The sequence below is a fragment of the Balaenoptera borealis genome, assembly GCF_965194805.1.
Source record: "Balaenoptera borealis genome assembly, chromosome: 11".
In the NCBI taxonomy this organism is placed as follows: Eukaryota; Metazoa; Chordata; class Mammalia; order Artiodactyla; family Balaenopteridae; genus Balaenoptera; species Balaenoptera borealis.
Genome location: NC_138868.1, coordinates 909,289 through 934,729, shown reverse-complemented (window position 1 = coordinate 934,729; position 25,441 = coordinate 909,289). Strand labels below are relative to the sequence as shown.

Here is a 25,441-nt window from a genome sequence, read left to right as displayed (position 1 = left end):
ATGTTATTTTTTCTCAAATTTTGGTAGAACTCACCAGCAAAGCCATTTGAGTCTGGAGTTTTCTTGGTGGAAAGGTTTTTAATTTAATAGACAGAGAACTGTCCTTCATGAGGGAGCTTTGATCATTTGTGTCTTTCAAGGACTTTGTCTATTTCATTCTATTTCATTTAACCTAAGTGAAGTTGTTCATAACATTCCCTTACTATTCTTCTAATGTTTGTAGAATCTGTAGTGATGCCAACTTCATCATTCCTCGTATCGGTAATTCATGTTTTCTATCTTTTTTCTTCCTGATCAGTCTGTTTAGTGGTTTATTGATCTTCTTTAAAAAATGAGCTTTTGCTTTTACCAATTTTCTCTGTGGTCTTTCTGTTTTCTATGTCATTGATTTCTTCAATGACTTTTTTTTTTGGCTGTGCCCCTTGGCATGCGGGATCTTAGTTCCCTGACCAGGGATAGAACCCGCGCCCCCTGCAGTGGAAGCACAGAGTCTTAACCACTGGACTGCCAGGGAAGTCCCTCTTCAATGACTTTTATTTCCTCCTTATTTTCTGCTTACTTAGAATTTAATTTGCCTTTCTTTTTCTAGTGTCTAAAGGTGAATGCTGATGTCAGTGATTTTCTAATGTAGGCATGGATTTCCCCTATGTACTGCTTTAGCTGCATCCCACAAAATGTAATATATTTTTATCTTCATCCAGTTGAAAATGCTGTCTAACTTTCCTTTTGGTTTCTTTGATACGTGGGTTATTTAGCTGTTTGTTATTTAGTTTCCAAATATTTTGTGCCTTTTCCAGATATCTTTGAATTATTGATTTCTAATTTAATTTTGTTTCAGTCAGAGAATATACTTTGCATGATTTGAATCATTTTAGACTATTTTCTGGCCCAGAATATGGTCTATCTTGGTAAGTGTTCAGTGTATACTTAAAATTGTGTGTTCTGCTGTTGTTGGATGGAGTTTTCTACAAATGTCAGTCAGATCAAGCTGTTGATGGTGCTGTCCTGGTCCGTCATCCCTTTACGAGGCTTCTATTTGTTCCACTGAATACGGAGGGGAGGGTGTTGATATCTCCAGCGACAGTTGTGCGTTTGTCTCTCTCCCCGCAGTTCTATCCGGTTTTGCTCCAAGAATTCTGAAGCTCTACAACTAGATGTAGGATTTTTATGTCCTCTTGATAAGTGTATCCCTTTACCATCTTAAAACGACCCACTTCATCCCCGGCAATTTCAAGGCAAAGCCTTTTGCGTACTCTACTCGGTGTCCGGTTGGTTATGTGGCTTTTTACTCTGACTAGTGGGAACAGGAACTATTCCTGCCCCATTGGGCTAACGGTATTATTTCTGTAGCTCTTTCAGGTGGCGCTCTCTCCTGCCTCAGCAGTTTCATCCATGTGTGCTCTGGTCTGTATTCAGCTGAAGTCTCCAGGGGGAGTCTCTGCAGATAGCAGTCCCTTCTCTGCAGGAACTCCCCGCGGCGAATGCCAGCCTCCCCGGCCTCCTCAGACTCCCGGCCAAGTCCCCTCAGCTCAGGGAGACCCCTGCCCTGCCCCTCGGTCACCCTCCCTGCCCTGCAGCCTGCAAGCTCTCTCTGGGCAGTGAGCAGAGGCTGTCCTACAGCTGAGCTCACTTGTTCCCCGTCCCACAGGGACCACTGACCCTCGTTGACCGATGTCCGGTGTCTTGAAAACCTGCTGCTTAATTATTTTGCGTGGATTTAAAAAATTCATACAAGCTGTTCTACAAACAACTACTTTATTGTTTCTCCCTGTCGCATTGCACCCATAGTGTGTATGCATCACATTCTACTGATTCATTCCCCTAAAGATGGTCAGTTAGGTTGCCAACTCTGCTACACAAACAACAAACAGCCTTGAATGTGTTTCTTGTGGGTCAGAGTGAGAATGTTCCAGAACATATGCTCAGGAGAGAGCTCCTGGGGTGTGTCTAGTCCCCTGAGCCCGGCTGCGTTACTCCTCAGAGGGCCTCTGCCAGCCTCGCAGGAGCCGCCCTCGCCTGGGTTCTCACCTGCCCTTGGTCTCCCTCCCCTCCTAATTGTTATTTTTCTGATGGATGTAATGTGGTGTCTCATTACTGTTTTTTGTTTTTTTAAAAAATTAATTAATTAACTAATTTTTGGCTGTGTTGGGTCTTCGTTTCTGTGCGAGGGCTTTCTCCAGTTGTGGCGAGCGGGGGCCACTCTTCATCACGTTGTGTGGGCCTCTCACTATCGCGGCCTCTCTTGTTGCGGAGCACAGGCTCCAGACGCGCAGGCTCAGTAGTTGTGGCTCACGGGCCTAGTTGCTCCGCGGCATGTGGGATCTTCCCAGACCAGGGCTCGAACCCGTGTCCTCTGCATTAGCAGGCAGATTCTCAACCACTGCGCCACCAGGGAAGCCCCTCATTACTGTTTTATTTCTCTTACTCTTAGTGAGTCTGAAAGCCCCTTCCCATACCTGTCAAGCCTTTGGGCTTCCTCTTTTTGAATTGCCAGTTTACAATATCTGTCCATTTATCATCTGGTCTCCTGTTTCCTTGTGATTTATGGGAGGTGTTTCTATATTCTGGACATTCATTACTCATTGGTGTTAGACACTGAAACATTTTTGTCCTTCACCTGCCCGTTATCCCTTCTGTCAGGCAGATGACAAATGCATGTGCCTCATGGGACCGTATTGTAAATTAAATGAGATAATACACACCGAGCACTCAGATCAATACCTGACACCTATGAAACATGCAAAGGTGTTATTTATCATCATTGTTACTCAAGAATCCCACCCAAAGACATACAAAAAAACTATCAGGGGCTCTTGGTACACTGGGATGTTCCATGAATACTGGGACCTGTGAGTGCCATTATGAGTTGAAACCTGGACCCAGAAAGGCCACGGAGAGCTCACCTCCCATGACAACATGGAAATGGACTGGGGAACAATGAGGATTACACAGGTAGATGACATCACTCAGGTGACACACAGGGTCAGGGTCCTGAATGTTGGTGTTGGGTCTCTGAGCAAATGTAAGCAGTTAGGGGGAGGAGCTAGTGTTTAAGTTAGAATTCCCTTCACAGTCTACATTTTCTACAGAAATTCACTTGGCTGGACCCCTGGCCTCCAGCTTTGTCCCTCTTGCAATTCTCCTGCCAAGGATGTCTTCTCTGGCCACCTCTATGGCCATACCACTCCACTCGGTAAAGCTCCATGAGGATGGCTCACTATTACACCTTGCTTTGGTCCTAACCCCCACTCTAGGGTTGAAACCTCCTTTTCTGGCCCACCTAACTCTCACTTTTTCTGCCCATCAGCTCCCTCTGCCTTTCTCAGGGATATGTGGTCAGCACCCTGGGGGCCAGGTGGTCCTGGTCTGCTGAAAAACTTGTCCTCATGTTTGACTTACCAAGTGTCTCTCCTTTCATCCTACGTGTTCTCTCCCAAGACTTCAACTGCTGCTCAAACCTTCCCAGATGGAGCAGAGGAGAGGTGCCACCTTTTTCTGATTTTATCCTTTACAAACATGACATAGGTATTGAATTCATCAAATAGTCACTGGATCAGTTCCACCAGGAATTGCTTTTTTGTTCAGCATAAGATAGGGGTCCAATTTCAAGTTTTTTCCTAAGTAGAGCCAATTGTTTTAGTACAGAGTATTAGAAGATACTTCCTTTCCCAACTGCTCAGCAGTGCCAACACCCTCATAAATCAAATTTTCAGATTTTGTTCCATTGGTGAACTTGTCTATCCCAATATTCATATCATAGGCTCAATTACTGTAGTTTTTGAATACATTTTGACACCTCCTAGGACAGTTTCCTTCTGTTTCCTCCTTCTCCTCTTTCTTCTCCTAGAATGTTTTGGCTATTATTCAGCCATTGTTCTTCCATATAAATTCTAGAATCAGCTTGTTAAATTTCTTTAAAAAAAACCCTGTTGGGATTTTAATGAGAATTTCTTTTGTAGGGCAATTTGGGGGAGAATGGACATATTTCTGATACTGAGCCTTCCTATCCATGAATATGGTATACAGTTCTCAACTTATTCAGGTCTTCCTTAATGTCTTTTAATAAAACTTTATAATTTTTCCTTAACACTTTAAAAAAAGTTATATTTTGTCTCTTCTCTTTTTGCTCTTTTCAATGGTATGTTATAAAACTGTATCCTCTGGTTATTGCTGATATTTAGACACACGTGTAGAATAGTCTCTGTTTGGCCTCCCAGATCCTCTCCACCTTTCTCTGCCTTTCTTTGTGCCCCAGGAAGTGTTTGTCTACAGAATGCATCACCTGGTTAGGTTAATGGGAGACACCTGTAGAAATTAGAGATGAGAGAGGTCAGGGTGTTTATTTCCCCAGGCCCATCCCTGCAAGCCTGTGGTTGGCAGTGGCTTCACTCCTCTGCTGAAGAAGCCTCTTTCCCTGATTACTGCTTCCTCCTTTTGTCCTTTCAAGGCCAGGAGTGGTGGCTGCTTCCTGAGGTTAAAAGAAGTCCCTCATGCTTTGCTTATTCACTGAACTCTGCCCCTCCTTTGTAAACTGGAGGGATTTGCTGAAATCCCTCCAGTGATCTTTCTGCACATGCCATCTGTTTCTCACCGGGACCATGACTGATACCATAATTGCCACCAGAAGTGGCCCCAGAAAACAGACTCAAAATGGGATGCTAGCATTGGGTTGCACATATATTTGATGAGCATGTGGCTAAAATCCTTGCCCGGGGAAATCGAGTACCAGGAGCCTGTGTCATCCAGGGGCAACCCAGTTCCTCAAATTATCACCAATGGTGGCATGGGATGTGGTGCAAGTGGAGGGCAAACAGATGTGTGGCCAAGCGGATGAGATATTTAGTCGCTATGGCAAATGCAGGGTTACAAAGACTATGCAGTGGGCTGGCTACTTCTGAGGGCTCTGGGAAGTACACACAGGAAAAGGACGGTTCACACCTTGGGTGTGTCAGTGCCCTCCAGGCAGGCCACCAGGAACACACCTGTAACTCAACAAGCTGGGATTCTTACTGGTTGCAGCTAAAGAGACCACACACCTGGGGGATGCACCCGGGGACTCAGAGAGTATTAGAAAGGACTCCTTATAGAATTGGGGCTTTTGTAGGTGATTCTGGGGGGCGGTTTAAGGAAGCGGGGTTTTGCTGTGGATTGGTGCTGTCTGGAAGCTTCTTAATAACTCCCATCCAGAAGGTGAAGCTGTAATGAGAAGTGGCAGCAGTGTCCCAGCTCGGGTGGCGGAGGAGGTCCACCCGTGACTGGAGTGGTCAGCAGCCCTGTCTGATCGTGGTGCCTGGGAAACTGCTTGTGTCAACAGCAGAACACCAGGCCTAGGGGAAGCCAGGCCTCTCCACCTCCTCTTCGGACGGACAACAGCAAAGCTCCGTGGTCTCTAGAGGAAGCTCGGCCAGCAGCCTCGGGGCAGACCCTGCTGAGGGGTCGGCGGGGAGCAGGGGGCGGAGTGGTCAGCGCGCGGCCTCACTGCGGGCACACACGGAGGGAGGCCGCTGCACCAAGTCACGCCGGTCACTTGGCGAGGAGCAGCGAAGCCACAATCCCGCTCCGGCCGCGGGGCCAACTGGCGGCACCAGCACCTACAGTCCGCGGGCCGGCCCCACGGCCCGCCCCCAACGGCCCACCCGCAACGGCCCACCCCCAACGGCCCGGCCCCCAACGGCCCGCCGCGCATGCGCACACTGCCGGCTCGGGAGCCATGTCGCGGGGCCGAGGGCGGGGAGCGACTGCGCAGGCGCCCGGCGCCGGAAAGGGCGGGGCAGTGTTGCGCCCGCGCAGTGGGCAGTGCGGGGGCGGGGCCGGCCGTCAGCTGACTGTGGCGGCGGCGGCCTTGCGGAGTAATAGTCACATCGCGGTTCCGCGCGGAGGGTCGCCGGCGCGTCAGCTCTCGGAGGGCGAGGCCTGAGGCCGGCCAGACCATGGCGACCACCGTCAGCACGCAGCGCGGGCCGGTAGGCTCCGGCTGGGGGCGGGCTCCACGGCCTCCGGGCGCAGGGGAGGGCCCGACGCCGGGCTCCGGGCAAGCGGAAGGGAGTCCCGGGTTGGGGGCGGCCCCGCACCGGGTGGGTCCCCAGGTTGGGGGAGGCCCCGCACCCAGTGGGTCCTCGGAAGGAGGAGGCACCCAGAGAAGCACCCTGAACCCTGGACAGGCTCTTGGATGGTGGAGGCTCCCAGGCCCAGCTGTGTTCCTCGGTTTCTTAAGTGACAAATGAGGGGTTGGGAGCCGCGAGCTGGTAGTGCCCTTCCGCCCAGCCCTCGCGTCCTGTCTTCTGGCCCAGCTTATTGTGTCAGTGCCGGCGAGCGAGTCCAGACGGGCTCAGGCCGGCTCCTGGGGACTCGCCTCCAGCCGGGCGTTCAGACTGGGTTGGGGTGCGTCCTCACGAGTAGTGAGGTTTTTATTACAGCGGCTTGAAACGTACAGTAGACGGACACCTGGGTCCTTCTGAGTCGGGACAAGGTTCTTCTGTGGGCACTTTGATGTGCCTTCTTTCAGAAAGCCGCTGCTGAGGGTAAGTCCCCGACTGCCGGGGCTCCTCACCCTCGGGTCGGGGTTGACAAATCTTGTTTGTGTTTTTCCCGACTGGAGAAGAATCCACAGAACCTTTTTCTGAGTTTGAGGAAGACCAGGTCTTGCTAGAAGCCCCCTGGGCACAGATGCTCGTTCTGAGCGTTTGAATGGGACCTGATGGGAGTTCCTAGCCGACTTGGGTGTGGAAACGCCCCAGAGTCAGTAGAGTGATTTCTAGATTCGGATTCTCAGCGTTTCCACGTCTCCACCTTCACTGCGCACAGTGAGTTACAGCAGGCCGAGTGTCTGTCGCACTTCCTCATTTCTATGCAAGTGGCTCGTCAGAGCAGCACAGGGCGCAAATTAGCGGCTCCCCTGGGAGGGGAGCGGTGGCGTAATGGGCAAGCGGCCCGGCCCCGGCCCGGTCCCGGCCTGTCACGTGTCCTCAGCCTGCTGGGAACTCAGAGCCCTTGTCGCCGGGAACCACAGGCAAACACTCACGGCCGGCTCGGGGCCAGGCGAAGGGAGCGCTTGGTGAAGGTGGGCCCCTCCTCTCACCAAGGGGGATGTTGGCCATGTGCTGTGACAGGGCTGTGACAGGGCCAGGGCGACGGGCGGTGTCCGGACTTGGGGCCTGTGCTGTCGGGGTCTCGATGACCCGGCTGACTGGCCCTGTGCGGTGCTTCCCGGCGTGTTCTCTTGTCGAGTGGTCGTGGGCCCCATGCGTAGACCAGCAGGTGTTTGAGGGCTGCCCTCCATGACTTGTGCTCATGCAGTAAGGTTCGGTCTGGGCCAGAGCTGCTGGGGGCTCAGGGGTCTTGGGCGCCCTGGAGCCTGTGCGACTTGCCCAGCTGGCGTGGGTGCTCTCGGTATCTTGGGTGGCACCGTACGGTGACGCCTGCCATCGGGTTCTCACAGAGCATCCAGTCTCAGACCCCGAGGTCTGAATTCGAGTTGGGGTGAACGGTGGCCGGCCTGGGCCGGGGTCAGGGTGAGTAAGGGTTGTGGAGCAAGGGTCTCTGACTGGAGACTTGATGGGGGAGCAGGAGCTGTGGGGTGGTGGGAGGGGAGAGCATGGAAAGCAGAGTGGGACAGGGTCTGGGAGATGGGGGGCTGCTGCTTCAAGGCCAGGAAGGGTCCTGAGCAGGGGTGTCTGTGCCAGAGGGCGGGGGCCCGCGAGTGCAGGTACACCTGGCCTGGAGTTTGATCTGGTTGCTACAGTGTACTGTTTACTGTTTTTTTTTCCCCCCCCTAATGTTTTTGCCTGGTACGCATTCTCTCGTTTCCACATCTCCCCTCTGGCCCACCCCCTCTGGGTTAACTGTACTCATAAAGGCTTTTTTGCCAGTTATCAGGCATGGAGAACCCTTCCTTTTGTGGTTATCGGGGTCTGGTGGAGATCTCTTCCTTTGCCAGGGTGCACGGACTTGGCGTTGAAGGAGCTCCCACGTGCTGTCGTGTGTGTGGTGCGGTGGAGGCCCCGGGGGACGGCGTGGCTTGTGGCAGAAGCTGCGAGTCCAGCTGGGGCGTCCGGCAGGTGCTCCCCGTGCCGGGTCCTGGCTGGGCGGCTCTCCCGAGTGTCCGCCCTCGGCCGGGGGGACCCAGCCCTACCCACACAGGACGGGGTTCAGCCTCGGCCCAGGGTCACTCAGCAGGGCTCCCAGGGCCTGGATTCACGCTCGCTTGGGCTGACTCTGAAGTCTGACTGTCTCTTCCTGCTCGTGGTGAAGGAGGGACAGAGTTCTCGGGCATGTGAGGCAGAAGGGGGGTCCCACGGGTCTGGGGAGGTTCTCTTTGTCCCTGAGAAGGGGAGCCTGAGGGGCTAGGAATTTGCTTAAATTCCAGGAGACGTGGTGTTTGCGTCTGCAGGTTAGTCTTTCCCTGAGTGGCCGCTGAGGGATGCCCAGCCCTGTGCTGTCTGCCCACTTTCAGCAGTGCTGGTGTTTCTGGTCTGACAGCCCTTCTCCATCCCGTGATTTTGTCTGGTCCACGAACTATTAAAAAGCACCCGATGGACACCCACAGGAGTACCTGTGTGGGGGCCCCTGCCCTCTGAGGTAGAACTCGGGTCAGGGGAGGTTTGCGGGCCCCGCTGCTGTTGACCACAGTGCTGCCGGTCAGCTCGACGGCACGGCGGCCAAGGCTTGGTCACAGGCTAAGACGTGTGGTATGTCCCATTGAGTCCAGGCCGAAGGGGGCCAGTAGGGACCACTTGTCCTGCTTTTGGAGATGCTGGTTGATCAGTGCGGCCCCTCCTTCCTGTCACATCTTTTCCCTCGTCAGGCCTGAGGGTGAGCTGTCTGGTGATGCCTGGGTGGCCCGGGATGTCCAGGTCCTCATCAGCCTTGCACAAACTGATAATTGACTTCACTGGGGATGGCAGAGGGTGATATTTGAATTTTTTTTTTTAATTTATTTTGGCTGCATTGGGTCTTTGTTGCTGTGAGCGGGCTTTCTCTAGTTGTGGCGAGCGGGGGCCACTCTTTGTTGCGGTGCGCGGGCTTCTCATTGTGGTGGCTTCTCTTGTTGTGGAGCATGGGCTCTGGGCCTGCGGGCTTCAGTAGTTGTGGCTCGCGGGCTATAGAGCGCTGGCTCAGTAGTTGTGGCGCATGGGCTTAGTTGTTCCGCGGCATGTGGGATCTTCCCAGACCAGGGCTCGAACCCGTGTCCCCTGCATTGGCAGGCGGATTCTTAACCGCTCCGCCACCAGGGAAGCCCCTGATGTTTGAATTTTATCACTTGTTCTGCATTTATTAGCTGGACCTGTTTGTATAGATGAATGCTGTCTGGTTGTCCTTAAATACAGTCTGTATGGAAAAGGCAAGACAGCTGCTTAGTTCTTTCCCTTTCATTTCCACTGTTCAGAGGAAGGAGTTGTTTTTTTTTTAGGCCTGCGCTTGGCTTTCTCTTTTTCGGGTGCAGTTGTGGACCCACACTGTTGGAGTCTGGACCGTCGCCCGTGTCCCTGTGAGCTCTGCTCTGGATTCTCAGGGTGAGTTAGGAGCGCGTCCTGGTTTAGAATGGCCCCGTCTTCCCGTGAGTTGGACCTTTTTGCGTGTGGTGACCCCGCTGGCCATGCACAGGCCTTTCTTGTTTGGTCTGATGCCACATGGCAACGCCAGCTTTCTTTTAGGGAGTGTTTGCCTGATGGGGTTTTCATTGTTGGACCACATCTTTCTGAACATGTGTGTCAGGTTGGTCTGTTGTCAACAACATGGAGCTGAATTGTTAAAATGTCAAATGTGAAGTTTGTCTTCTTCGTTTTTTAACTGGAATGTGTTAGATAGTTTTATGTATATAGTTATACACACACACTTTTTGTTCCTAATGCTTTCTTTTGTGCTTTTATTTGTCTATTTATGTTTCTTTTTCTCTCCTTGCCTGCTTTTGGATTGATTAAATATAGTTTTTTAAGTTCCATTTTTTGGTTTCTGCTGGTCTGGAAAACACATGTTGTCATTCTGTTCTCTTTGGGGTCATCCTGGAAATGTTAACATAGGGACTTCGGGCTGCAAGGTTAATCGTTGTAACCACCCTCCTCCTGATCAGTTGCTGCCTCGGGTGGCCTCTCCCCATCCTCCCAGGGGCGGTGTTGCCTTGATAAGCTGGTGCTTGCTCAGATGGACTGAGACACGTGCTGCTTCCTCTGGTTCTTGAAAGGTATGTTTGCTGTCTGGGATTCTGGGCTCACAGTCTCCTTCTCTCGGGACGTGAAGGCCCCTGTGTGGCATCTGCCATCGAGCTGTTGGTGGCAGATTCGCCTGTGCTCCAGCCCTGTGCCTCTTCCCGCATCTGAGAGCAACCCCAGCCCCTCTTCCCGCTCCCCCGCTCTGCTGTCTGTCGGTGTCTGTGGCATCCGTCTGGGCATTGTGGCCTGCAGCTCTGTGGCCGTGCCCTCCCGTGTACATGGCCTGGGGGCTGCCCGGCCCCTGCGTTACTTGTCGTTTCTCAGACACCTGGCCAACTCCTCGGGCTCTCTGCCTGCAGTCCTGCCTGTGTACCTCCCATTCCGCCCACCTCCCTCTGTTGATTCTGCTTCACCACCAGCTGGATAGGAGCTGGGTGGGGGGGATGGCGGTGCGGGGCTGGGGGCCCAGGAGGGGCAGCTGCCTCAGCCGACAGTGAGAAGATCCTGGAGGTCGGGAAACCACCTGTGCTTTGCGGGGTGCGGGGGTGACCGAGTGGGGGTGGGGCTCGGACGGGGTCCCCGCAGCGGCTTGTCTGGCGGGTTCATTGTGGGCACGGCCGCGGCAGTGGGCACAGGTGCGATGGCCTCTCCCTGCCCAGGGTCGCCTTCTTCACACGGGTTTCCTTCCACGGCTCCTCCTCCTTTCTGTCCGTCTTGCTCCCTCGGGGGTCTTGGGGGGTGTCAGCGCCCACCCCACTCATCCCCAGGCTTACCATCCTGAGCGGCTCCCTGTCTCCCAAGAACATTGCACACGGACCCGCCCTTTCCTTCCCTGGGACCCTCCCTGGCTTCCCCGTCCCCTTGGGCGGCCTCGCCTCTCCTGCCCACTCAGGCGCTCCTGTGGCTCTGCCTTCCGAGCAGGTCCAGAATCGGATTCCTTCTCAGCCTCTGCTTCACCCACACCCACCACACCCCTTCGACTGGTCCCGCCCTGCCGCCCCCCCCCCCCAATGTCACATGCTGGGGCCGGGCGCCAGGCAGAGCCAGATGTGCATGCGCGCAGCACCTCACCTGCCCCGGCACCGCACCTGCCCTGCCTGCTCACCTGCCCCGGCACCTCACCTGCCCCGGCTCCTCACCTGCCCCGGCTGCTCACCTGCCCTGGCACCTCACCTGCCCCGGCTGCTCACCTGCCCCGGCTGCTCACCTGCCCCGGCACCTCACCTGCCCGGCTCCTCACCTGCCCCGGCCGCTCACCTGCCCCGGCCCCTCAGCTGCCCCGGCACCTCACCTGCCCGGCTTCTCACCTGCCCCGGCTGCTCACCTGCCCCGGCACCTCACCTGCCCCGGCTGCTCACCTTGCTCGGCACCTCACCTGGTCCCTTCCTCATCTCTGAGTCGGAGCCCATCAGTGGCCTTGGGGCAACACCCCTGTCCTCCGCTCCACCCTCCTGCTCTCCCTCGCTTGCTCTGCTCCAGCCACCTCCCTGCCTCAAGCTGCCTGGCGGGCTCCTGGCCAGGCCTGTGCACAGGGCCCTCCCAGGCTCTGCATGACCGACGCCGTCGTGCCATTCAGGCCTCTGCTGAGGTGGCATCTTCTCCCGAAGCCGCCTCAGCCGTCTGCACCGTCTTACCTCGCCCTGTGTCCATTTACAGCTCTGCGACTTTCAGCAATGATTTGTTTTCATTTGTTAAAGTATGAGCTCCATGGGAGCAGTGATTTCCCCCCAGCATTTGGTGTGAAAACCCGCACATACGGTGAAGGTGAAAGACTTGCAGTGCAATGCCCGGCCCCCGGCGCCCCTTGGCGCACCACTGGCTGTTTCGTTTCACTCAGATGTGGACGGCGTGATCCATCTCGCTCGCGCCCGGACCCCGGGCTGGCGGGAGAGGCTCTGGAATCCCTGGGCGAGGCCCCGTGGAAGCCGCTGGCTGGCCTGTCAGCGTCGTGTGGCGTTGTCTCTCTCGCTGACCCTCTGGCGTCCTCGTGCTCAGTTAACGCCGTGCCTCGGTCCCCTCGTCCGGAGCTCGTGTACGCTGTGTCCGGCAGGGATGGGACAGCCAGACGTTTTGGCTTGAATGGCCTCTCCAGGGTTGGGTCATTTAGAAAGCCGGGGGAGGCCTGAGGGATAGGAATAGGGGAGGAGAGCTGACACAGGTTTTTGCAGTGAAACCTGGAAGAGGATTGGGGGGGAGGGGGCGAGGGGGGAGGGACCAAGTGACACCCTCTGCGGAGCCCCCCGCGGCGCTGGTGGTGCCCGCCTTCCCTCCCTGTTGCTTCTGGGCTTTTTCCTCTTTTCCCATTTCCTGAAACCAGGTCATCGGCAGGAGGTGCTGGAGGCTTGAGGAAGGAGCAGGGTGTGTGTGTATGTGGGGGGCGGTGACTCGTGCAGAGACCTGTCCCCGTGGCTGCAGGTGTCGGCTGGCAGTTGGAGTTTTCCTCGTAACTTTCTTTGGGAAGATGCTGAATGTATGGAAGAACGTCAGTGACGCGTCCCGTGGCTGGCAGGTGTCTCTTAGGCCTCAGTGGGCACGTCCTGGGGCCTCTCTGTCGGGGTGGGATGCGCTGGGATGTGTGTGCGGCCCGCTCCTTGCCACAGGCCGCTGAGGCTGCGGTGCGACGGGGCCTGTTGGCTGGCGGGGCAGCCGTCAGCCGCCCCGGGTGCTGAGCCCCACGTGACCTGCCCTGACCCGCCGTCACCCTGGGCCTCACCCCTGCTGTTGTCTCCGGCGGGCGGGCCTAGGGCAGGTGTCCCCAGGGCGCCTTCAGGCGGGTGGCCCTGCAGACCTGGAGGCTCCGGGTTCAGCGTTGGCTCCTCCTCCCTGGGCTGTGATTCCCCCCCCCCCCCCGCCCCTCGCAGGCTCTGAGCATGTGGGATTGGTTTGTTGTGCTGTGTCCCCCTCCCTTGAGGCCTCAGCCTGGCCCGCTGTCCCCGCGTGGCTCCCGCGTGGACTGTGCTGAACCCCAAAACCAAGACGAGTACGACAAAGAGGGCGCGTGACCCCTAGGCGTTGCATCTCATTCTAGTTTCATGACCTCTAGGAGCATAACTGACAAGACAGGATCAGTGAAGGAAGGGAGAGGCCTTTCCTGACGTGTCACTCTCGCCACTGCACGTCCCCGTGCGGCCTGCTCCCTGTGGGGTCCTTGGCGCTGAGGTGGGCAGTCATTCCTCAGACCAGCAGGTGGGGGTGTGGTCTGTGCGCAGCGACCCCTGGGAGAGTCATTTCTGTAAGACGAGCACCGGGGCAAGCGGGGGCTGTGGGCAAACGGCGAGGGGCCCGAGGGGCTCTGGATGGGGTGCGTCTGGGGGGTCACGGGGGCCTGGTCTTGGCGCTGGCAGGAATTGACGATTGGCGTGTCCCGGGCATCTCAGCTCTCCTGAGGGGTGTGGCCCGCGGGGTGTCACCACCCGCCTTCCTTCGAGGGCCCGACCTGGAACCCTCTCAGCTGCACTACGTGCCCAGGAAACGCGGCCTGCGATGCCCTGGGGAGGGAATGGAAGGCACTGCGCTCTTCTCCTGGCAACGCCGGGGCCTCTGGGGGGCGGCCTCCGGGGGCGCCCTCCCCTGCCCTGGGCTGGGTCCTTGATGCAGCGGAGGTGTGAGACGCAGAGCTGGCTCCCAGACAGAGGGTCCGGGGGGGCGGGGGCGGCGGGGGGCACGGCTTGCTTTTAGAGAGAAGCAGTGGGAGCGCGAGGCCTGTGGGTGCAGAGTCGGCGTGTGGGCTGCTGGGAGCCAGCGAGCGCCCTTGTGTTCGCTTCCGTTAGCCTTGGTGGGAGCGCATGAGCTCCAGGCCCAGACTCTCCCAGGGACCTTGGAAAGGAAAGGCGCTGAGGGCGCTCGCCGGGCGAGGTGCTCTCCCAGGGGCGCTGTGAGCTGGGCGGGTCGGGTGCTGTCTGGGCCCCTGCCTGGTGCCGTCTGGTCTGCGCAGGACAGACCTCCGCGTCAGGCGGCGTCTGGACGTCACGTGGTCCCTGGCGGCCGCTATAAGCGCAGTTGCCAGAACTCGCTGTGACACGCTGGGGGCTTCCTTTCCGTGTTCCCTGAAACTGCCCAGTTCTTCAGGGCCCGCGGCTGGGGTCTGTGACGTCCCCTGGGCGGCTGAGGGGGCCTGTGGCCCCGGTTTCCCCCCCAGCAGCCAGACCTCCGTCGTGGGTCCTGCGGCTGCTCCCTTCCGTTCACCTGGGCTCTGCTCGCACTGTGGCCCCTCCAGGCCCGCGCCCCCCGCCCGGGAGCGAGCAGCGGTGCGGCTGTCCAGGGCTCTGAACACCGGGGGGAGGCGTCGGGCCATCTGGCTGTGGGCCGTCTCTCCGTGCATGGTGTCCTGCGGTTTTCTGGGAATTGTCGCTCCTGCAGCCCCCAGGCTCTACCGGGCGCCACACGCAGGTGTGTCCCTGGGAGCCGGCGCTTTCCCATCACTTCAGCTGCCCAGGGCCAGGTCTCCGGGCTTCTGGGGGTTAATCTGTTGGCTTCTTGGTCTCCGGGGCGTTTCTGCATGTGAGCTGTTTCTCATGGAGACGTTTGAAGGGTATCAGCACACAGGCCTTTCCAAGTCACTGGACATCCAAGCTTCAGGTTTCACCCCGTGAACAGCGCTCACGGTGGACAGGCCTTGCTTGCGGCAGTCCTGGTCCTGGGGAAGGGATCGTGGACACGCGGACCAGAGCGTGTGAGGCGCCCAGGCCCAGCGAGGACGCGAGGCCTGCTTTCAGGGCGGAGACGCACTCGGGCCTCCACAGAGCCCCCCGTCTGCTGAGCGTCCTGCTCCCGAGAGCGCAGGCCCTGGGAGGGGCCCGCAGGGTGGAGACCCTGGCACCGCGGACCCCCGTCCTGTGGGCGGGCGGCGCCCAGCTCTGACCGCCGTGCTCTCCGCAGGTGTACATCGGGGAGCTGCCTCAGGACTTCCTGCGCATCACGCCCACGCAGCAGCAGCAGCAGATCCAGCTGGACGCACAGGCGGCGCAGCAGCTGCAGTTCGGAGGGGCACTGGGCACCGTGGGCCGCCTCAGCATCACCGTGGTGCAGGTGGGTGTGGCCGCTTGTGGGGGGGGGAGGGGGCCGGAGCGGGCGGGGCGGGGCCTTCGCTGTCATAGCATGTTTCCACGTGGACGGATGGGGCTTTCTCTGATCCCGTTTTTCCGGAAACACACACCTGGTGGAGAACGATGGACGTGAGGATACTGACGATCGCCCGGGTTTCGCCAGGAGGAGTTAGAGAAGGGGTCCAGAGCGCCGCTCGCCCTGCCGGTGCCGGGGCAGGGGCGGCGCGGCTGCTGCCCGGTCATCCCGGCCCCCGGGAGAACCAGCTGTGCTGTCAGGGCGGAAAGGGTGCTGCCACATTGCTCTGACGGGCTGCATGAGGCCGCGGGAGGCAGAGACGTCTGTCCGTCCATCCGTTTGTCCCCAGCAGACAGCAGGGCCGTGCCCGGCGGGTCGTCGTGCCCAGTAGGCTTTGGGGTGGCCTTCCTCAGACACTCGTGTGCCTGCAGCACAGCCCAGTCGACGTCACAGGGGAGCCACTTGGAAGCGGGCAGGCCAGGCCTCCGTGTCCCCTCCGTGGTGCCGGGGGCGCGGGAGGAGAGCACGGTGCAGACGGGCCTCTGCAGAGGGCAGCAGCCATGCGCAGAGCATGGCCTTGGGGCCAGTCGGGGTCCAGGTGAAGGGAGGCGCCTCCCGCACTCACGGGCAGCTGGCCTTGCTCAGCCACGAGCGTCGGATCATTCCGGTGGAAAAGCCTTAGCGGCTAGACAGAGGCAAAACAGCTGCCTTGAAGCTATAGAAAATCAAGCCCGTTTCAGACTTTGCTGCTACGTGTTTTCCAGAAAATACCAGAGCAGCTTCTAGGAGTTTCGGGGGGAAAATCTGCCGTCCTGAGAACTGCTCTAGTGAATTCACGGTGAAGACAACAGCACGTGAGGGCTGAGGCCCTCTCCCAGGCGCTTTCGGGAAGACATTAGCCATGTTATGCGTGTTTGCTCTTGGAGACAGAGGAGCAGGAAGTCAGCGGGTGAGGAGGGCAGGGGCAGGACGGCAGTAAAAGCCTGCGTCGCCCTGAGGGACGGAGTGCGGGTGCAGCGATGGCGAGCTTCGAGGGCGGGTGTGGAGCGGCCCAGTGATTACCGTGGAAAGTACAACTTGAACAGGAATTGCCACCCTGTGCCAGGGGCTGCTTCAGGGCCAGGCCCTCCTGGTGCTGCCGGCTGGGGGTCCTGCGGCCTTGGAGCTCAGCTCTGAGTGGGCACCCTGTCCTGAGCTGGAGTTCAGGGCTCCCTCGGGCTCTGTGTCGGGAAGATGTGGGTGAGGCTGGAAGGCCCTGCACTTGGTGCTCCTGGGGGAGAACCAGCCGACTTCAGGGAGCACCCCAGTGGGGGCAGGAGGGGGTGTGACCTCAAGGCCTGTTGCCAGCGCCCAGGGGATGGAGGAGCATTGACCTAAATGGGGGAAATTGTAGGAGGAACAGGCCGGGAAGGAAACTCGCGGTTCAGTGTCGGACACGTTAAGTCGAGGATGTTTTAAAGGCAGGTGGCCGAGGCTGGGGGGCTGTGGACTTCAGGGGAGAGGTCCAGCAGTGACACAAGGCGGGCGTCCTGAGGTGCTCCGGCTGGTCCTGCACGGAGGGGTGGTGGCTCTGGGACGTGCGGTCATGGGCAGCCCCGGCCAGAGCTCTGGGGAAGTCGGCACAAGAGTGGGGGATGCGGGGGGCAAGGAGGCTCGCAGACAGAATAGGGGCTTGTGCGGAGCCTTCCAGAGGGGAGAAGAGAGAGGGTGTCAGTGCAGGCAGCAGGGCTTTGGGGAATTTTTTGCTGTTCTTTTAAAAATCTACCTTACTGAATATGATTTACATATGTTAAAATGCGCTGATTTGAATTAGCCTATGCTTCAATGACCTCTGACAAGCCTGTCCACCCCTGTGATGAAGAGAGCTTCTCCAGCAACACAGAAAGTTCCCTCTGCCTGTCGGTGGGCTGACCAAGCTCAGCCCCCGGGGCACTTCCCAGAGTCTGTCTGTGGCCCAGCAGGGCCGCTGTGAAGCGCGGGCTTCTGTGTGAGCGTGAGTTTCCTTTTCGGAGTCGACTCCCTGCTCCGGAGCTGGGTGGAGTGTGCTTTGGAGAAGCTGCCAGGCTGGTCCCTGCACGGCCGCCCCGTGGCTCCGCCCAGCCGCCCGCGGGGCTCCTGCGCTCTGGGGGTGGGCGGCTTGGCCCGGCCCAGCTGGGTCTGAGCCCGTCCAGCAGCTCCTTGTGGCCTCACGGGGTTCTGGTTTGCGTGTCTCTGATGACCGACGGTGGGGAGCATCTTCTCACGTGCTTATTGGCGTTGCGCTTTCTTCTTCAGATCTTTTGCCTGTTTTCTAATCGTGTTGTGTTCTCAGTGCTGAGGTTTGTGAGTCCTTTATGTACTGGACACAGGTTTGTGATCAGACTTGATTGCGCAGACGGGGCTGGTCTGCCTTCCTCCTCACGGGCCTCAGGGGGCCGCCAGCTGCCCTTCCTGGGTCATGCTTTTGCTGACCTTGCCTAAAAGATGACAAAGACTTCTCCTGGTTTTTCTTGTGCAAGTTTTATAGTTTCAGGTTTTACGTTTAAGCCCATAATCCACTTTGAGTCGGTACTTACTGACCGACAGCCTGCCGTGCTCCTCGGTGTCCACGTTTTCTCCTCCAAACGCGGCCCGAGCAGCCTGTCTGGCTTGAGTGGGCCCGTGACCTATGTGAGGTGTGGGTGGGCTCCGCCGGGATGCCCAGGGTGAGGTGCCTGCACCCCTGGCCCCCACGCCGCGCTGGGCAGGGACGGTCACTGCCGAGAGGCTCCTGCGCGGGAGGGGAGGCGGGGAAGCCAGCACGGTCACTGTCCGAGGGTGCGGGGAAGGCCTTGGCTGGGCCCTGCTTCTCCGGGGTGGCCCCCGTCCCCCTGCTTCTCTTCTCGGTGGCTCTTGGCTCTGTCCCAGGACGGCCTGCCGTCTTCACCCTCCTCCTCCTCTGGGTGGGGATCCAGCCCCTGCCTAGCAGCAGCCGGTGTGTCCTCAGTGTCAGGCACGGCGCCGGGTGCCTTATCGCAGAAACACTGGACCCAGCCTGGACTTTCTCCTCCCTCCTGGGTCCCAGAGCACGGTCGTCCCTGGGACTGGTTCTGGGACCCCGCAGACACCACCATGCAAGGATGCTCAAGGCCCTCGTATGAAACGGTGCAGTTTTGCACTCACATACCCTCCACATGTCCTCCCGTGTACTGAGTCATCACTGGGCTACTCGTAACGCCCAACACGGTAAATGCTGTGTGCGTGCAGTTGTAACACAGTGTAAAGCTATAAAAATCGTTGCTGGTGTGGCAAATTCAAGTTTTGCTTTTTGGAACTTTCTGGAATGTTTTTTCCTAATATTTTCGATCTGTGGTTGCTTAAATCCACCGTTACAGAGGGCTGACAGTTCAGTTACAGCCGTGTTCTGGTGGGTCGGCACCCAGAAAACTCTGGAAGCCGTGAGTGGAAGGGGCGGCCCACTTAGCTGAGCTGCAGGCTTCCACTGTGACAGCTGCTGCCCTGTCTCATACGGTGGCTTTATTTCAGGCCAAGTTGGCAAAGAACTACGGCATGACCCGCATGGATCCGTACTGCCGACTGCGCCTGGGCTACGCGGTGTACGAGACGCCCACGGCCCACAACGGCGCCAAGAACCCGCGCTGGAATAAGGTCATCCAGTGCACGGTGCCCCCGGGCGTGGACTCCTTCTACCTGGAGATCTTTGACGAGGTGGGGGCCGCACGGGGGCCACTCAGCCGCTCTAGAACTTCAGGTTTCTTGTGGCTTTGTGACAGGCGTCCTGGTGTCCCCAGCATAGTGAAAAGCACGTTTCCCCCGCAGAGTCTTTAGAACTTGCATTCAGACACGTCACCACCCTGTGTCCAGCGTGTGGGCGTCACCCGACCAGGCAGGTCAGGCAGCCGCTATCTGTACGCAGCTTGGGTGTGACGTGGCCAGGGCCCGTGGCTGGGTGCCGTGCGTGGCAGGAGCCTCCCGAGTGTCCCTGGGCCGTCGGGTGCCCTGGGCTCTAACTCAGCCTGACCCTCCGAGGGCCTGTCTGGGCGTGTCCCACCGCTCCTGAGGCCGGGTCGGCTGCCCCCTCGCCTGTGGTCAGCTGACAGGGCTGGGGGGGTGGGGTGGGCAGCGGGGCTGGGAAGTGGCCACAGTCCCCAGGGTTCTGCCTTCCTCCCTTCCTCCTGGGTCCTCCCTCACACCCTGCCCCGTCGCCTCTGGGGCCCTGGGGTGGAGGGGAGGAGGGGAGCGTGTGGTTCGTGGGGGAGCGCATGTCTGCAGGCGCCCGGTGGAGCCTCCCTCCCCCTGCACCCACAGGAGGTGGAGAGAGCGGGTTGGCCCCGGGCCGCGTACACACTGCCGGGAGGGCTGGGGGAGTGGGGCGGCCTCCCGGGCGGCCCTGGGGTCACCGCCATCTCCCGTCGCCCCCCAGCGAGCCTTCTCCATGGACGACCGCATTGCCTGGACGCACGTGACAATCCCCGAGGCGCTGAGGCAGGGCAAGGTCGTGGACGAATGGTACAGCCTGAGCGGACGGCAGGGCGACGACAAGGAGGGCATGATCAACCTGGTCCTGTCTTACACGGTGAGGCCGGCCGGCGGGCCTGCGGCCACCGGGGTGCCATTCCTGGGCTTAACGGCATCCCCGCCCTCACTCCGAGGTGTTTCTGGCATGTGGATGCCGGGAGGGCGTGCAGGGACCCCGGGTGGGACCGACTGCCCAGCCTCACAGCCGCCGCCTCTGGCACCTTGTCTCACCCCCTTTCTAGTGCTGGACTGATTCACAGCAGGTCCCAACATCAGTGAGTTTACTCGTGAACGTGCCATCGTGCCTCTGTAACAGACGTTTCTATGTAGACGGAAAGCCATTATTGTACTTAACTGAAGAATTATAAACAGAGAGAGGCTGTTTGACCCTGGAATTTAAGCTTAGGTTTCCTTTCTTGAGCGGGGTTCTCTGTTGGTCACGTCTCAGCCGTGGTTCAGCAGGTCTGATGACACCTTCTACCCGAGTCCTCCGAGTCTTCCAGCAGAGGAGCCTTTGGGGTGTCGGTGTGGGCAGGGACTTGATGATGCTGGACGGGGCGCAGGGCCTGGCTGGACCCGCCTCGATCCTGGCTCAGGTGACTGGGCTCCAGGCCCTGTGCTGTGCCTCCCAGGACGGTTTTGGCGAGGCTGGGAGTGATGAGGTTTGGATGTGCGCTGTGTTCTTCTCTGACCCCCTGATCGTCTTTGGTGTGTTTCAGTCGCTGCCGGCTGCCATGATGATGCCGCCTCAGCCCGTGGTCCTGATGCCCACTGTGTACCAGCAGGGCGTCGGCTACGTGCCCATCACAGGTGTGTGCTGCTCCTCCTTCCCGGGCGCGTCTCCTTGGGTGTTCGAGCTGGGGGGAGGCACGTGGGGATTCGGGCTGTGGGCTAGAGGCTGGGCCTGGTCTTCAGGGGATGCCCGGAGAGCCTCCCAAAACCAGGGGTCCGCTGTTACGTTTGAATGTTACATGCATGTGTAGGAAATAGGGTTTGTTTTTTCTCTGTCAGCACAAAGAAGGTGAGTTGAAATTTATGGAGATGTTGAAATGTGATTTCTAAGCATTTTGAGTCACCGCAGCACAAGATCACTTCCTGTTGGGTGGATGGACACCGGGCTCCAGCGTTACCGTTTCTCTTTTTACCTTCATGAGGTACTTACCTTACACGTTGGTAACCTTTCTGAATGAGCGGTTCGCACAGCACAACAAAGTCAAGTTGGACTGTGGCTTTTCCGCCTTTGGATTTTTGAGCCTTCACGTCAGCCTGTGGTCGGCTCCCACCCTGGGCCGCGACGGGGCCTGGGCTCAGCTCGCCCCCCGCGTGAGCCACCGTAAAGCCGGGCGGTGCGTGGGCGGCGGGAGGCTCGGGGCACCGGAGAGACCAAGTGACGCCGAGGATGCCGTGTGCACGGTGGTGGCCACGTCCCCGAAATCCTCTGAACTCCGTCCAGGGCAAGGTGAAGACTGTGAGGCCCCGAGTTAACTGCCCCAGGACCGCCTGCCTCCCACGTTAAAACCCAAGACCCTCCGGGTGGAAGGGGTCTAAGGAGAGCCACAGTGTCTCCTAAAGTTTGTCTCGACTGTTCCCAGAAGTGTCAGAAATGCAGGCAGTGGGAGTGTGGCCCGGATGCGAACCAGGCAAGGGCGGACAGCGAGGGCTCGCGGAGTGAAGCTGTCAGCCATCCCCAGTCCCGGGTTCCCTTTTCCTTCTCCCCGTTTCTGAAAGGTGGTGGGCGAGCACCTTCCTGGGCTCATGGAACGACCTGGGGGTCCTGGCCTCACCGGGTTTGAGTGCCCACCTGGGACCCAGGCGACCTCTCGCCTCTGAGGACGGCCAGGACTAAAGGCCGGTGGGCAGGGGGTGTGGGCAGGTGCTCGGCCCGGCTGGCCCAGGAGGGACTTGGAGGGGCTGGGCTCTGCTGCTGCCTTGGGAGCACGTCCCGTCCCCTCCGTCCCTGGAGGCGGCCGTGTGTGTCCAGCACAGCCTCGGTCGCGCACCTGCAGCCGATGCCACCTCGTCTCAACACTTGTCGGCCCTTCTGTCAGTTTTGGTTTGGACAGTGTTGAGCTGCCTTTAGGATCTTCTGACTTCAGACAGGAAAGGAAATCATGTCCTAAACTTCTCAGTCCAGCGCTCCCAGCCTGGTTGGGCGGATTGTTTGTGCTTTTGACTTTATAAGAACTAATGATTTTATTTTATTTTATTTTTAAAATTTATTTATTTATTTTTGGCTGTGTTGGGTCTTCGTTGCTGCGCACAGGCTTTCTCTAGTTTCGGCGAGCGGGGGCTACTCTTGGTTGCGGTGTGTGGGCTTCTCGTTGCGGTGGCTTCTCTTGTTGAGCACGGGCTCTAGGCGCACGGGCTTCAGTAGTTGTGGCCCCCGGGCTCAGTAGCTGTGGCGCACAGGGGTAGTTGCCCCGCAGCACGTGGGATCTTAGTTCTCAACCAGGGCCCGAACCCTCGTCCCCTGCATTGGCAAGCGGATTCTTTATTTTTTTATTTTTTTAAATTAATTAATTAATTTATGGCTGAGTTGGGTCTTTGTTGCTGTGCGCGGGCTTCAGTAGTTGTGGCTCGTGGGCTCTAGAGGGCAGGCTCAGTAGTTGTGGCGCATGGGCTTTGTTGCTCTGCGGCATGTGGGATCTTCCCAGACCAGGGCTCGAACCCGTGTCCCCTCATTGGCAGGCGGATTCTTAACCACTGCGCCACCAGGAAAGCCCTGCAAGCGGATTCTTAACCAGTGCGCCACCAGGGCAGTCCCAGAACTAATGATTTTAAATCCCTTTCTACTTTTCTGAGTGGTGTTTGACTGGCTCTGCACTCTGTTAGGCGTGGAGTCTCTGTTAACACCCTCCTTCCTTACGTTTGCCGGGGTTCCCCCCCGAGACCATCTCAGGACAAGGAGTCAAAGCTTTGACTTGGGGTCTGGTGGCACCAGGTGCTCGGACTGAACCTTCCAGCAGTTGAGATGCCGTGAGGTTCTCATTTGTCACCCGTGTCTAACAAGGGAGTGAGGGGACATGGCTGGTGTGAGGGAGTGATACCAGGAGCCCCACGTGTAGCTGGCGGGGCTGGGCGTCCGGGGCCCCAGGGCCTCTGCTCGAGTGCACAGGCCCCGGCGTGGCAGTGCTCGTGAGCCCCTCACCTCGTGGGTTGTCTGCTGTCACAGGGAAGGCTGGGCGTGCGCTGGGCACGCGCTGGGCACGCGCTGGGCACGCGCTGGGCGGGTTTTCTTTCCTCGTCAGTGTCTGATTGTGATGTGAGTGCCAAGCTGGGAAAGTCTGTTCTGGAAAGTGTGACAGAGGAAACGGCGTGAAAGTCTCAGGTGTTGGGGCAAAGGAGCGTAGACTGTGTTTGCTGTTTCGTTCTCAGGTGGAGGGAACTGTTCTGTGGCCTTTGATGGATGAGAATTGACCCCTGTGGTGTAAATGCACACGTTCTTAGGCTTGTTTTTGCCCCTGCCACCCCCGCTGTGAAGTGGGTTCGTGTGAGACGCTGGGGACCGAGTGGCGGGGGGCTGCTCGCCCCTGGTTTCTCGCAAGTGTCTGGCCAGTTTCTGAGGTCATGTTGGGAGACGAGACCTGGGGGGCCGCCCCCCGGGGCGGCGCACGTCGGAGGTGCTGCTTTCCCTGAACCCTGTCTCCTGGTCGCAGGGATGCCCGCCGTGTGCAGCCCCGGCATGGTGCCTGTGGCCCTGCCCCCAGCCGTGAGCGCCCAGCCCCGCTGCAGCGAGGAGGACCTGAAGGCCATCCAGGACATGTTCCCCAACATGGACCGGGAGGTGATCCGCTCTGTGCTGGAGGCCCAGCGGGGCAGCAAGGATGCGGCCATCAACTCCCTGCTGCAGATGGGCGAGGAGTCCTAGATGTGCCCCGCCGCCAGCCCGCCTGCCCGCCCGCCCGCCCGCCCAGCTCCCGGGAGCACCGTCCCCAGCAGATCCCCGTGAACGCGCCCTGCGTAGCCCCTTCCTCGGACGTCTGTGTAGCCCAGTCCACACCCTTGTTCGGGATGCATGTGGTTTTCGGTTCTTGCAGCCGTTCTCGACGTGGTCGGGGCGGGTGGGGGGCTCTCCCGCATTGTGTCGGAGGGCCGTGTCCTGTGTGCGCGCCCGCCTTCCCGCTGTCCCGGGAGGCTCTCCTGGGAGCATCTGCCCCCACCAGGGCCTTCGTGCCGAGCCTCCTCTGGTTTGATTGGTGGCCTGCGGTGACGCGACCTGATCGGGTAGACCCATTAGCGCAAGGCACACAGAACCCACTGGCAGCGGGTTTGGGGTCGCTTAGAAGTTTCCGCTGAACACTTACCTCCTCCCCTTGGTGGTGTTCGTGGGCTGCTCACCAGCGCCCAGCCTCGGCCGCAGAGCTCAGCCTGCGTGCAGAGCGGCCAAGTCTGGGCGCGGCGTCGGCAGCCCTGGCCTGAGCCCGGGGCCCTCCGTCTCTCCTGCTGTCTCGCCCGCCTCTGTGCGATGCCGTCCCGAAGGGTCACCGCTCCTCCCCGGGGTGCCCTCTGGCAGCAGAACTAAAGTTGGGGGTGTGAGAGACCGATCCAGTCTTTGTGTTTGCTTATTAAAGGGCCTTTAGGAGCTGGCTTGCGACCGATGTTAACTTAGGGAAGCTAGGTTGGGCCCAGTCCTGTGGATCAGTTTGGGCGACAGAGAGGGCAGTCTGGTGACCGTCAGTGCTGGCAGGTCTTCCCAAGAGGCAGGAGGCGCCCTGCCGTGTGGACGGCACCCTGGCCCTGGCTCCGGCCGCGGACAGAGAGGACGGGGACAGGCTGGGTGATGCCCCGTGGAAATCAGAAATCTGAGTGGTGTCTCCGAAGTGACGCACTGTGCTGTGGTCACTGCGGTCCGCGGTAAGTCGTGGTCACCGCTCTGTCTTTGCCCAGCCTTTGGACATAGAGGTGGATCCCAACCGTGTGGACGTCAGTGGAAGGTCAGCCCAAGGAAGTTAGGAGGACCCAGGCTGCAGCCCTTCCCTCCGTATAGGTTAAGTGTGGTGCCACTTTCTGTCTCCCGGGGCGTGCACGGTGGCCCCGGGTGAGGGAGACCTGCGTTGGTTGGTGGGTTCGGAACACTTGTGCCTTTGCCGCAGGCTCTTCTCAGATGCTTGAGAGCGATGGTTCCTCGGCTGCAGCCCTAGACTGTTGGGCGGTGACCTGACCACACTCAGCGCAGCTCCACACAGGCCCGGCCCCCAGCCCCAGGTGACCCCGTGCTGCCCCAGCCGCCCCGCCCGGGCCTCCGTTCACGGGAGTCTTAGCTTCAGGGTGGCTCCAGACCTGCCAGCTCTCATGGTCCTTTTTCATGGATGCCGCTGCTTTACTAGGTCAGAGAAGGGTCACGCCCCGTGAGGCCTTTGTTAAGTCAGACGCCCTTCCTGCCTCGGCTGCCCCTTCCTGCCTGGCTTCGCGTTCGTGTCCGCGCTCACCGTCCAGGCAGCCCCTGGGGCTGGGGTGGGTGCCGTCTGGCTCGGGCGCCCGCGGCTGCTGGGCCCGGGGCCGGGGCACGTGCAGCCGGCTGCTGCTCTGTGCTGGTGAGGAGAGAGGCGTTTCCAGCGGGCCTGCCCGCCTTCTCGTTTCAGGCGCCCAGCCGGGTATTGGCAGAAACGGTCCTCGGAGCTTTGCGTTTCTGATCATTCTTTTGGGGTCCAGGGTCCAGATTCCTCCTTGATTGTAAGATACGTTTTTACTTTTCAGCCTTCTAATTTAATAAATGGTCTGTGTAAAATAGAGAA

The 25,441-nt window shown here is 58.8% G+C and overlaps 1 protein-coding gene across 1 annotated transcript; it reads left to right on the top strand.

Annotated features, from left to right (window-relative positions):
• The first annotated feature begins 5,785 nt into the window (after window positions 1-5,785).
• On the top strand, window positions 5,786-25,441 carry TOLLIP (toll interacting protein). The gene is made up of 6 exons (XM_082341790.1): window positions 5,786-5,963; window positions 15,027-15,176; window positions 18,714-18,896; window positions 19,612-19,764; window positions 20,426-20,516; window positions 23,363-25,441. The coding sequence occupies exons 1-6, from the start codon at window positions 5,931-5,933 to the stop codon at window positions 23,572-23,574; spliced, it is 822 nt and encodes a 273-aa protein (XP_082197916.1). The 5' UTR covers window positions 5,786-5,930; the 3' UTR covers window positions 23,575-25,441.

Bases quoted from the DNA above. Each gene is read 5' to 3' on its own strand.
- TOLLIP (XM_082341790.1), top strand. From the start codon at position 5,931: ATGGCGACCACCGTCAGCACGCAGCGCGGGCCG. The intron at 19,765-20,425 runs GTGAGGCCGGCC...GGTGTGTTTCAG, and splicing joins ACCTGGTCCTGTCTTACACG to TCGCTGCCGGCTGCCATGAT. The intron at 20,517-23,362 runs GTGTGTGCTGCT...TCCTGGTCGCAG, and splicing joins CGGCTACGTGCCCATCACAG to GGATGCCCGCCGTGTGCAGC.